The sequence below is a fragment of the Malania oleifera genome, chromosome 3, assembly GCF_029873635.1.
Source record: "Malania oleifera isolate guangnan ecotype guangnan chromosome 3, ASM2987363v1, whole genome shotgun sequence".
NCBI lineage: Eukaryota > Viridiplantae > Streptophyta > Magnoliopsida > Santalales > Ximeniaceae > Malania > Malania oleifera.
This window is the reverse complement of record NC_080419.1, coordinates 118,593,682-118,606,191: the sequence shown is the minus strand read 5'-3', so window position 1 is coordinate 118,606,191 and position 12,510 is coordinate 118,593,682. Positions and strand designations below refer to the sequence as shown.

The 12,510-nt window shown below is 36.6% G+C and overlaps 2 protein-coding genes across 16 annotated transcripts in view; one reads left to right on the top strand and one right to left on the bottom strand.

Annotated features, from left to right (window-relative positions):
* Positions 1–7,449, bottom strand: part of LOC131150842 (mitochondrial carrier protein CoAc1) — a 34,991-nt gene extending 27,542 nt beyond the window's left edge. For 2 of the 15 annotated variants that reach the window (XM_058101853.1, XM_058101849.1), the window contains exons 1-7: positions 7,296–7,429; positions 6,587–7,048; positions 6,318–6,385; positions 5,639–5,724; positions 5,335–5,542; positions 4,396–4,528; positions 2,393–2,577 (exon numbers count right to left, since the gene is read on the bottom strand). In XM_058101853.1, the coding sequence (XP_057957836.1) occupies positions 2,393–2,577; positions 4,396–4,528; positions 5,335–5,542; positions 5,639–5,724; positions 6,318–6,385; positions 6,587–6,743 (837 nt within the window). In that variant the 5' untranslated portion in view covers positions 6,744–7,048; positions 7,296–7,429. Of the gene's footprint in view, positions 1–2,392; positions 2,578–4,395; positions 4,529–5,334; positions 5,543–5,638; positions 5,792–6,317 lie in introns of all 15 variants that reach the window. The other 13 variants (XM_058101852.1, XM_058101857.1, XM_058101861.1 and 10 more) reach the window with 11 other exon arrangements.
* Positions 7,450–10,955: 3,506 nt separating this feature from the next.
* On the top strand, positions 10,956–12,101 carry LOC131151522 (uncharacterized). The gene is made up of 2 exons (XM_058102763.1): positions 10,956–11,744; positions 11,832–12,101. Exons 1-2 carry the CDS (start codon positions 10,956–10,958, stop codon positions 12,099–12,101), a joined length of 1,059 nt encoding a protein of 352 aa, XP_057958746.1.
* The last annotated feature ends 409 nt before the right edge of the window (positions 12,102–12,510 follow it).

Genomic DNA, 12,510 nt, shown 5'->3' with positions numbered 1-12,510 from the left:
TAACAAAATAAGAAACTTCCAAAATTTCCCAACATTATCCTCCAGAAAAAATATGGTGTCAACTGCAAACTGAAGATGGCGCACCTTATTCTCCTCCCTCCCAATTCATAAACCTCTAACCACCCCAAAATCCTGAGCATGAGAAATCAACCTACTCAAATCATCAGCCACTAGAACGAACAAGAAAAGAGACAAAAGAATCCCCTTGCCTCAATCTCAAGAGGCCTTAAACCACTCCTCAAGATTTCTTAGCAATCACTGATATATTTCTGCAACTAAGACATTCTTTCATCCAGTTCCTCCACACTGATCCAAAACCCCTATTTCTCATCACTTGGTCTAAGAAACCCCAATTCACCATGTCATGGGCTTCTTCAAAATTTTGCTAGATTACCACTTTACCTAAAAGCTTAAGCTAAAGATTGTAGGTGAACAACGTACATCAAGCTTTAACACTCCCCTGCACATGCAGCCCAACAACACGTGGAAAGATAAACACACAATAGATAACTCCAATTACAAGGAATACAATAATTGTCTAAACAGCACATAATAAATGCACACATCGAGACTGTAACCCATGACCTCCTAGTAACCAACTCTGATACCATGTTAGATAACCACTTTACCTACAAGCTTAAGTTATTAGGTAGTGGGTCAGCAATGTATATCAAGCTTTAAGACAATTTGCAAACCACTCTTTTCTTGCCCCTCCACCTTGCATCAAAGAACCTCATAACATCATTCTACTTCCTAGCAATCCTAAAAATAAGTAGGACCTGGCACATTATCCCTATCCATTCCAAACAATGCCATCTTAACTTCACCTTCGTAGGGTCGTTCCAACCAAATGGTTTTATATGCCCCTATACACCTCTAATCAAGCTCCCCTCAATCTATGCTCATAGTCCTCTCTCTAGAAATGCTTACACAACCATGTTGTCTCATCCCCAATCTACCATTAAATTTTTTGTATCCCACACTAGATATCCCAATTCAAGCACCAACTCCTTAACAAAACTTTCCTCATCCTACCATTCATGACTCTATGAAACTAACCAGAATTACAATGTCCTTCTTTCAAGTTTCACCCATTTTATCCTTTGATTTTTAACACCACTTATGCGGCTATGCCCTCTCTCTCAACAACAGCACCTCTAGTTCATTACATAGATGAGCTCTTCTCATCCTATCCAACTCACCCATCAACCCACACTCCTTAAATCTATCCATCAATCCATTTTATTAATAGTACATTTTTCTTATATTGTATAATTATTACAATTTATTAATTATGTAATTATTAAATTTAAAAGATAAAATAAGATATTATATTATTATAAATAATGTATGATCTAATATAACATAATAATAATACAATAAAGCAATAACCATATGAAAAGAATTGTATTATAATTTATTATACAATAGAATTATATATTATACTGCACAATTTTTTGAGATTTATAATAATAACTACAGGCTAATAGTAATAAGAATAATATTAACTATAACACAATAACAGTAATAGCCACAGCACCTTCTATAAACATTGAAAAGGTGAAGGGAAGAATGAATATTAAAACATGGTTAATTTTTCCCTCTTGCCTTTATTGGACATTGCTTTTATGGGCATTCCAGTAACGTATTAACCTCACACTTTTCCCTTGCCAGCTGGAACGTTATTATACATTTATAACTAATGATTCTTTATATTTTACTTAATTTTAAGATCATAAAATAATATAATAAATGATAATACTCTATTTTTTGTATCTTTTATTATTATATTAATATTACATACAATAATAAAATAAATAAATAAATAATAATATTATTGTTCATGCATGCTTCATAGACAAACATATATGTACATGTATGGTGAACCTGGCAATATTGTGCTTTCAGAAATCAAATTTTGATTCCAGATTGAGGCAAGAACCAAAAAGTGTGCTAAAGGGAATATCTGAATTATGCATGCAATGGGAAATAAAATAAGATTAGCGCAAACAAAACATTAGAAATCAGAATCAATCATTCCAATTTTGATTCCTAGAGTTGATTTCCAATTACCAAATGCCACCTAAGTTTTCCACCTCACCTTTATAATTATAGGAATTAGTCATCTATCACCAATTGAATCCCTAGTGACTCAGCTAAGCCAAGTTTAACAAACCAGCTTCCGCGCCAGTGTGCTACTTAGTTCAGCTCATAAAACCTTAGCCATCCAAAAGGTACCTTTCAAGTATTATGTCATATTGATACTTAGTGCCTTCATACTCATAGTTCCTCTAAGAAGACATATTATATCTCCCACTGAAAATATATGTATTCTAAAGCCTCTAAAGAAAAGACAGCCACACTGAACAAACATGCTGAGATAGAGCAAAACCTGCATCTGTCTTCTGACAACATCTAATGGGTAAGTGAAGGTTTGCCCAAATAACCCAGCTAGAGCCCCGCAAGACAATCGCATTACAATGGACTTTTGGTGCTCTTCAGAAAAATGACTTTTAAGTTCCTCGTATATATAAAACTTCAAACCAGCATAAGGAAGGATTCCAATTAGTGTTGGACCTGCTCAAAAGAAACATAAAATAGGAAGGTAAAGACTTTGTTTGTTGTAGCTTGAACAATTTCATATAAAAAGCTACAGAACCCTTTTTATATGCAAACTACAGAACATATATAGATGGTGCATTTACATGCAAGTATAAGAAAAACATTTCAAAATTTATAAATAAAGTATTAATCCTACCAAATGGACCATATCACATAAGAAAATCAGATAAAAAAGAAACCATAAGTGCTTTCCACAAAGCCAATTATCAACTACCAGCTAGCCTGCTAGTAATCTCTCTGCCGTTTTTATCCCATCTTCACCAAGTTTGGATGATTATGCGACTCTAGTGTAGCCTATTTTATTGAGAGTTCAGGCCACCGAAAAAGAAGGGAGTGGGAGAAAAGAAGAAAAATATACCCACTTATTCTTTCTCCCAATCGGCAGAATACAGGACTCGGGAGTATCATTAATGGAAAGTTGCCAACAAATCTACAAAGGCAATTACTATTCATGACATATTTACCCCCACCCATTGTGAGTATACACTATCGACAAAATTTACAATATCCAAAAAATTGGAATTAAGAACTCCCAAGAATAAAGAGTTTTAAACCACCAACATCCCCACCCCACTACTCCCTAACTCCTGAAAAAATAAAAAATAAAAATTGAGAAGAAAATTCTCTGCCATCCCAGGTTCCTCTCAGCCACAAGATGACGTGGATAAAAGTACAAGCTGTTTGGTTCCCACCCCCACGCTCCCCCCCCCCCCCCCCCCAACAACGCCCACCCTTTACACCAGCTTACAAAACCCATGTAACTTCCAAGAGGCCAAAATACAGACTCAAGCTTCCAACAGAAGGACAATGGAGAAGAAGATTATTAATGATTTCTTCCTTACAAAGGAAGCAATAGTTCAATGAGACTTCACCCCGTTTTTTGTAAAATATCAATAGCCAAGATGTACACTCCTTCAAGGCTTCCCAACACAAAAGGCTACCTCAAAAGGAAACTACCTTGAAATGATGCCTTCTTCCCTAATGCCATCCATGGAGAACTCACCCACTCCCTGCCAAATTTCCTTTGGAAAGTAATATCATCAAAACAATTAAAGAAGAAACACCCATTAGTGGCACAGTTCCATTTCCCCTGATCGCACCCCATAAAGCTTGTTGAATAATGGAAAAAAACCATGCCAAACCCAATGTTATTCCCAAAAAAAATAGGATGCTAAGAAGCATTAACATCTAGGACCTCTACCGAATTAAAGTGCTTCCTAACTAAAGCCTTTGGCAAACTTAAGAGCAAATAAATTGAAGATTGAGTACTAGAAGTCCTTTTCAATCCAAATATCTAAAATATATGCACATCTTCCAAAACAAAAATATCTATATGACAGTTTAAACAAAAATCAAATCATTCTTCTCGGTGTATAAGATGTTTTTTTCTTCAAGAAATGTTCAGATAATTTACTAGGGCCTTTGCACATGGGACAGTTTAAAGGATAAGAAAAGAAAAAGGGTGAGGGACAAAAGAAGAAAATTTTTTTGGAGATCATCATTACTAGAAATAGAATAAAATTGGAAATTTTGTTAATAATTTAAATTTTGATTGCACAATGGTGAGTGTTTGTTAGTTAAAAGTTCAGCAAAACCCTTTTTTTTCCTTTTAAATAGTAAAGATATAGCCATATAGGCAATCCTCGGCAGTATAAATGCACAATTATATTAGCTACATAGGGCATGCATTTTAATGAGGACTAAACATATGGCCCATATATTTCTGAACTGTAATTTAAGATAAAGAAAATCACATGAAAATAAAATCCGTACCTACACCTCGATAAAGAGCACGTACTCCCCCTTCCTTGTAAACATTTTTTATTACATCATTTATACCATTATATGCTGATTGAGCTTGAAAATTTCCCATACGATTCTTGAAACTTCCTCTTGTGTCCACAATCTATGGAAGAATTAAAGAGAATTTTTGTGTGTGTGTGTGTGTGTGTGTGAGAGAGAGAGAGAGAGAGAGAGAGAGAGAGAGAGAGATTAGCAGCTACAAATAAAATAACTATTGCTAACAAATGAATCATCACACTAAAAAAATTGAAAGATTATAAGTGCACTGAAAATTTTCTATTTTCTACACCTGAAATATATGCATCATTAGTTTTACTAAAATACACAATATTGTTTTCTAGAGAAAATAAGCCATTATGGGAGTATTTTAGGAATTAAAAAATGAAATCCAAATTAACTGTCAAAAGGGAAATACCCTTCATAGAAGTGGAGAAGATTACAAAAAAATTAATACATTTTTTAAGAGAGAAAACAAGAGAGAGAGAGAGAGAGAGAGAGAGAGAGAGAGAGAGAGAGAGAGAGAGAGAGAGAGCAATCAAGACTTGAAAAAAAAAAAACACATAATTTACAGTGAGGGAAAGCACCTTGACAAGTGAATTTCTTCATGAGAAACAAGAATTATATATACCCATTAATCTTGAAAATAAAGCATTAGTGTAGATGACTCCAAATTAAATGAACAAATACAAATTTTTTCCACATATAAAGACAAGTGCAATCAATTATAGAAAATTAATATACATACATTTGTGAAAAATATCCATTTATTCTTTTTAATTAGATCCTAGTACATGAAAAAAAAAACAATAACTAGCACGTGTAAGCAGAGACCAACCTTATGTTCACCTAATCTCTCTCATACAAATAAAAACCAAAAATTTAGTTCATCCATATGAAAAAGTTACTCACCTGATAAGCAAGTTTAGCTCGAGCCAGATCAAGGGGATATGTGCATAAAACTGCTGTCCCTCCGGCTGCTGAGCCAGCTAAAAGATCTATGATTGGTCCAGTTCCTAAGGTAGAATAGTTATTCAAGATCCAGCACCGATATTGCTCATATGTCATGTAATGTAGGGCTGCATAGGGCACTATCCGAAGGACACTAGCACCATTTCCTCTAAAAAAAAAATAAATTCAAGAGTGAATTAAAGTAATTTTATTTAAGAAACATTTGTGAATATATATAGATGACATTTATTGACTTCAGACTTACTTATAAAACCCTGAAACACCTTCATGCTTTAGTAACTTCTTAAGTGAACCGCACACCCCAAGAGAACGGAACCCTTCAGTTCTTGTCTGTACAGGGAGAGAAAGGGAGATCACAATACTTGTGCATGTACACATGAGGAAGAATTATTGAGGACTGCACACATGCAAGGACACATAATTCATACACAACTAAAAGAGAAATTTACGAAGAAACAGGGTTAGCAAAATCAAGTCAGCATGATGAGCACAAAACAGGTATAAACTGACTAAAGTTAAGCATTGGACATATATAAAAACATATCTCCGAAAACACAATATGACTCTTCACCAACCCAAATTCCTCGAACACTGCTTAATCAATTAGACTGAAACTGTCAATGGTAGAACTTGCATAAACTCTGGAAAGGCATACAAAATTGTACAAAGCATAGAAAAATTGAGCCCAACCCCCTCATCTACTTAACACCATTCTGGATAAACGGATATGAATAAAAGACAAACACTTCTCATGGCCTGGAGGCAACACTATATGTAACCTCCAGCTCCAAAAAATGGCGTGAAGGAAGGGAACATAAAACATGAGAAAAATTCTCTCAGGGAAAATAAATAACATTAGACATCCACACAAACATGCAGAAAGTAAAAGTGGGGACTGGGATAATGAACATAAAAAAATTCACCTGCAAGAGTATTTTGATTCTCTCCAAAGGAGCAATTGCAGTCTTAGCAACTGCTCCAGCAGTACCACCTGCAATTAGTTCCTTAACATAAACAGGCAAATGATCAACATAATAAATCTCCCTGCTTGCAGCCGATCCATCAACAAGCCCAGCCACATTCGTGGACAAGGTGGATCCTTGCGATGGATCCATATCAATTTACTCCCACCAAATACTCTATAAAAACCTTTCTATATATGCTCAAAAAAATATCAATTATAATCACCCACCCTGCAGCTTAAAGAACTCCTTATCCCATCTATCTCTTGGAATACAAAATGAGAAGCCTTTTTGCTCAAAGGGCAGACACAACAGCCTGAGAACACCCAGAAATGTGCAGGGATAGTTCACAAGCCGATCTTCCTCTTCACTAATACCAAGATACATCAACAGTTGCAATAAACTAACCACGACGGTCGATAATAAAATAACCCCTTCAATTTAAACAACACCCACATGGGTCACAAGAAAAATATCATCAGCACCAAACAATTCGATCGGTCTCAGCAAATTTGATCGAAAATCAATTATCAGAATCAAACCCTTAAAACGTAATGGCGTCCTTAGGAATTCATAACCAAATAGACAAGATCCACTTGAGATTGATCCACAACAGGAAATATTTCGACCGAAATCGGCAAAAAGAAATCGACAATCAGAACTTCTCTATCCACGATAACGCCCAGAATAGTCTACAACGAAATCGAGAACGCCGGCTCAGGATCGATCAAGATCATCAAATTTTTCAAAAAAGAAAAAGGCAAAAGAGATTTACAATCAGAACCCCTTCAGGCCTAATAACTCCCCAGGGATCCGCGGCTAAATCCAGAATACCCAATTGGGATTGATCGAGATATTTGAAAAAAGATGAATTGAAAACGTAAAAAAGGTTTATAGGGTTTACAGGAAAACAGGTATGCGTCTAAGAAAAAACCATACCCGTTCTCCTGCGCCGAGTGGTGAGGTTGGGGGATTCCTCGCGCTATCCTTCCTTCTTAGACCCGACAGCGAAGAAGGCGGCGCTTTACTTAACGTTCAAAAAGAGTTGCGTGATTGGGCAGGGCTATTCTCATAATCCAATTCCAATATCTGTGCAGCTGCCAAGAAAGTATTCCACTTTGGTGTGACGAGTTTTTTCCATTTTTGATTTTATTATTTAATAAAATATTAAATAACAGTTTGATTGTAACAAATTTTCCCATTTTAATGTATTTGACCCAACGAATTTTAACAGTCGGGACTTTCGTGTGTTGATGTGTGACATTTAAAATTCGTTGGATGGTCCAACGAATTTTCTTTAAATCTCGCTAGACCATTCAATGAGTTTTGTTTGGAAAATGAAACGGTGTTTGACACGTGACAAAACTCGCTAGATGAGCAGAGGGAAGGGCAGTGTTGCAGAGCAAAATTGAGGTGTTGCTGGACGATTGTACACCTAAGCTCGTCAAACGTTGGGGAGGAAGATATTGATTACACGTTTAAATTGTATAATTAGGTGTTTTAATTTAAGCATTACGAATTATATTTTTAATTAAATGACTAATTAACCTCAATAAATTAACATTTAGTCATATTTATAACATTTGAGTTTTATTGAGTAAATTATGAATTTTTGGTATTTTTTTATCGCAGGGCGATTATTGGAAGTTAAAAACCGACAATGCTTCGTAATCTATTCGTAACTCTCTCATCCGACCTCTAATTTTGATGATTCAAGATGCTATAAAAAGATATGAAAACGCTCTACAATTTTCATGTTTTGCGTTTTGAGAAATACTAGTCGCATCAAGATCGAAATAGGGAGTGAAGTTATCATACGTTGTTTTATGGACTGTTTCAGCATTACTCCGTAATCTGGGTGTAACTTTCTCATCCGAGCTCCAATCGAGACAATTTAAAATTTTGGGGAAAGCTGAGAAAGAGTTCTATAACTTTTGTGTTTTGAGTTTTGAAAGACATGGACTTTAATATGGTCGAAACTGGACTTGTTCACTGGGAGACAGAAACTTAAAATGGAACAAATAAAATAAGAAATTGAAGAAAGAAAAAAAAAGATGTGGGCTGGGTCCATTGATGTGACCCGGCCATGCAACTTAAGAGGTAGCTGGGCAGCGCTGGAACCGTGGGTACTGTTGGGCGCACAAGAGCAAAAGCATGTGTTTGGAGGGCAAGAAAGGAAAAGAAAAGTTAGCAAAAGAAGGGTTTTAGGTAGGGTTTGGGGAAGTTTTTTTTTAAAAAGGTAGCTGGGGGCTATTTTTTGGGGTTGTGCACCGCTACAAGAAGCAGAGACAGCAGTTATTGCTGTTGTGTTGGAGGAGCTCCCATGGCCACTACATCTCTCTCTCTAATCTTTCTCTCTCTAATCTTTTTGTTAGTTGTATGTTGTTATTTATTTTCATTTGTCATTTTAATACATGTTTTAATATTTAGTTTCAGTTGAGTATTAATGTTGGGTCTATTTATGTTTAAAAATATTAGTGGATTAAGTTTATTTGCAGATTAAATTAATGTTGAGTTTGTTTTATTGATGTGTTTAAGCTACTTTTATTTTTGTTCTCATCTCTTTCTTCTTTCTCTTCTCTCTTCCTTGCCATTTTAGTTATTCACTTTAATGTTAGTTTAACACTTTGTTTAAGTTTAATTCTCTTTAGCCATTGTTGAAGCTGAATATTTTTATTTGAGTTATTTTTATTGTGAGTTTAGTTTGTTATTGAATGAGTCTTATTTGCTTTATTTTTTTGGTCAAGTTATCATTGTGTTGAGTTGGGTGTTTAATCTTAAGTCATTGTTGAGGGTTTAATTTTAGTTTATCTTTGTTTACTTAGTGAGTTGTTTGGTTGGTTTTATGCGTGTTAAATTTTTAGTTTAGGTTTTGCGTCACTTCAATTTCATTACAAACTTCCAAAAATCCCAAGAAATCGAATCTGAACCATGTTCAGTAAAATTGTTTTCTTATTTTCTTTTCTTGTTTCGAGCTAGTTTAGAGCTAATCTGCATTCCTCGTGGAGACGATCTGGCCTATTTGGACTAATTATTACACGACGTAACTCTTATACTTGGGATAGCCCTAGTGCTACTCATTTTTAGAAGTGAGTCGAGTTTTTGGTGCCGTTACCGGGGAGTGCCAGAATTAGTTTTAATCTAGTGTTTCTCCATTTATTTTGATTTCTCTCATAATTTAAAAACACAAATATATATATAATATTTTCAAAAAAAAAAGAGCAAAAAATTTTTTTGATCATGCTTGATTGTTGCTATGTTGGTGACTGTCTGCTGTTTGGGTTGATGTTTGATGCCTTGGGTTAGAGACATTTCACATAGGTTATACAAACTGTCACCTAATACAAGTAGTAGGTTTCCTATTTCTGTTGTAAGTGAGGACACTAAAATTGATTTGAGTGATCTTTTTAAAGAGAATTTTGAGGAAACCATGGCTAAACCTCCACCTGCATCTCGCACTTTGAAAGACTTTTTGTAACCTACACACACCACTACACCATCCTGCATTGCTTTGCCAAATAATGCACCGACTTTCACCATTAAGCATGGTATGTTGTCAGTAATACATCAGTTCCACAGGATGGATTCTGAGAATCCTTACCAGCATTTGACTGATTTTGAGTTGGCATGTACTACCTTCATTACTAGAGCAAGAACTAATGAATACATTAAGCTTTGTTTTTTTCCTTTTTCCTTGAAGGATAAAGCGAAGATTTGGTTTAATTCTCTAAGATCTAACTCTATTTCTGATTGGACTGACATGCAACATGAGCTCTTACATAAATTTTTTCCTTTTTAGAGAACCCAGTTCCTACAGGAGCAAATCAGTCAGTTTATGCAGAGAGGCGATGAGACTTTCCAGGCTTGTTGGGAAAGGTTCAAAGAGCTGATTAATATTTGTCCGCATCATGGGTTTGAGTCTTGGAGGCTGGTAAATTATTTCTATACTGCCCTCACTCCTAATTGTAAGCAGTTTGTTCAAACTATGTGTAAAGGGGAGTTCTTCAGCAAGGAACCAGATGAAACACTAGCATTCTTTGATTACTTAGCTGAAAGTACACAACAGTGGAATACACGATCTGATCGGGCACCAATGGCAGTGCAACCTCTCAGGGCAATTGGTGGTGGAGGTAGATATGAGATAAAGGAGGAAATTGATATACAGGCTCGTATTGCCGCATTAGCTAGTAGGGTAGAGGTTATGGAGTTAAAGAAGGTGAAAGCAGCGAAATCAATTGAGGTGTGCTCTCTATGCGCCGACTCTAGCCATAAGGCCCAGGATTGTCCGATCATGACGGTATTGCAGGAGAGTAGGTCTGATCAGATTCAGTCAACAAATTAGGTTAACAGAGCTCCCAATCAACCCTTCTCAAACACTTGCAATCTGGGACGGAGGAATCACCCAAATTTTTTATGGAGGAATGATCAGGCAGGTCAATCTTCTTCATAGTTTCAGTAGCTTTCCCAGTCCTTTGCACCATAGTCTCAGCACCCATATTAGCCACATCTGATTTCTCAACACTATTCACCTCCAAGGTTTTCATCTAATGTTGCACTCATTCCACCAAAAATGTCTTTGAGGATACTCTTCAACAGTTCATGCAAATTCAGGCCACAACTAACAATGAACTGCGATGCGCCATTAATAAGATCGGTACACAGTTTAGTACCTTAGAGAAAGGGAAATTTCCAGTGCAACCTCAGCCTAATCCTCAAGTATACTGGCAGCAACAGCAGCCAGTGCATAATGTTTCAGGGGATTCTATTGAGGTGACAAAGGCCGTCATTACTTTGAGAAGTGGGAAGGAAGTCCCCCGACCCGAGATATCTACTGAGAGGCAAACAGTTGCCTCGACACCGGAAGTTGCAGTGGAGGCAAACGAGGCCCAAGAGAAACCAGAGAAAGTAAGCCAAGAATTGAAGAAGTTAATTGATGTGGAGGCCGAGACTAGTAAGGAGTATCAACCTGTGGTACCCTATCCCCAGAGGTTGGTAGCTGATCAAAAGAACAAATACCATACTGAGATTCAGGAGATCTTCAAGCAGGTGAAAGTCAATATCCCACTTTTGGATGCCATTCAGCAGGTTCCTTCGTATGCGAAATTTTTAAAGGACTTGTGCACAGTGAAGAGGAAATTGAATGTAAAGAAGATGGATTTCTTGACAGAGCAGGTTAGTACATTGATATTGAGTGAAACTCCTCAGAAACTCAGAGATCCTGGTTCTCCCACCATCTCCATTATAATTGGTGAATCTCGCATTGGGAGAGCTCTACTTGATTTGGGGAGTAGTGTGAACTTGCTACCATTCTCGATATATGAGCAATTGGGGTTAGGTGAGCTGAAGAAGACCTCCATTGTGCTACAGTTGGCTGACAGATCAGTGAAGGTACCACGGGGTGTTATTGAGGATGTATTAGTTCAAGTCGACAAATTCTACTACCCGGTGGACTTTGTGGTTTTGAATATGCAGTAGCCTATATCTACCATTTCCCAAACACCTGTCATACTTGGACGCCCATTCCTTGCTACCTCCAATGCGTTGATCAATTGTCGAAGTAGAGTGCTGAAGCTCACATTCAGGAATATGACATTGAAGATGAACGTGTTCAATGCTTGCAAGATGCCTAGTGGTTGTGATGACTCCGAGGTACGAGCAGTTGATGTGATAGATGATTTTGATATTTCAGAGTTGTTATCTGTGTTTGGTTCTGACAGTGCATTTGAGAATGACTCTCCTGAGTAGCTTGACATTTTTTATGGGACAGTTCCTTTATCTAGAGAGTTGACAGAATCTGACGGGCAATGCACGGAGATAGATGGTTCCCTCAGTTGTTAAATGCAGGTTATATAAGTAGTTGGTGTAAGCCAACTTCTAAAGCTCTTGACTTACCATAAGTCATGAAGTCATCAGAAGAAGAAGTCCCTACACTTGAGTTGAAGCCCCTACCTGAAGACTTGAAATATGTTTTTCTAGGCCCAGATGAGGGCACATTCCCTATGGTAATTTCTTCTCATCTTACTTTGAAGTAGGAAACTGAGTTATTGCAAGCATTGAGGCACCATCGAGGAGCAATAGGCTGTACTATTGTAGACATCAAAGGGATTGATCCTGCAATCTATACTCACAACATCTTTCTAGAAGGAGATGCAAA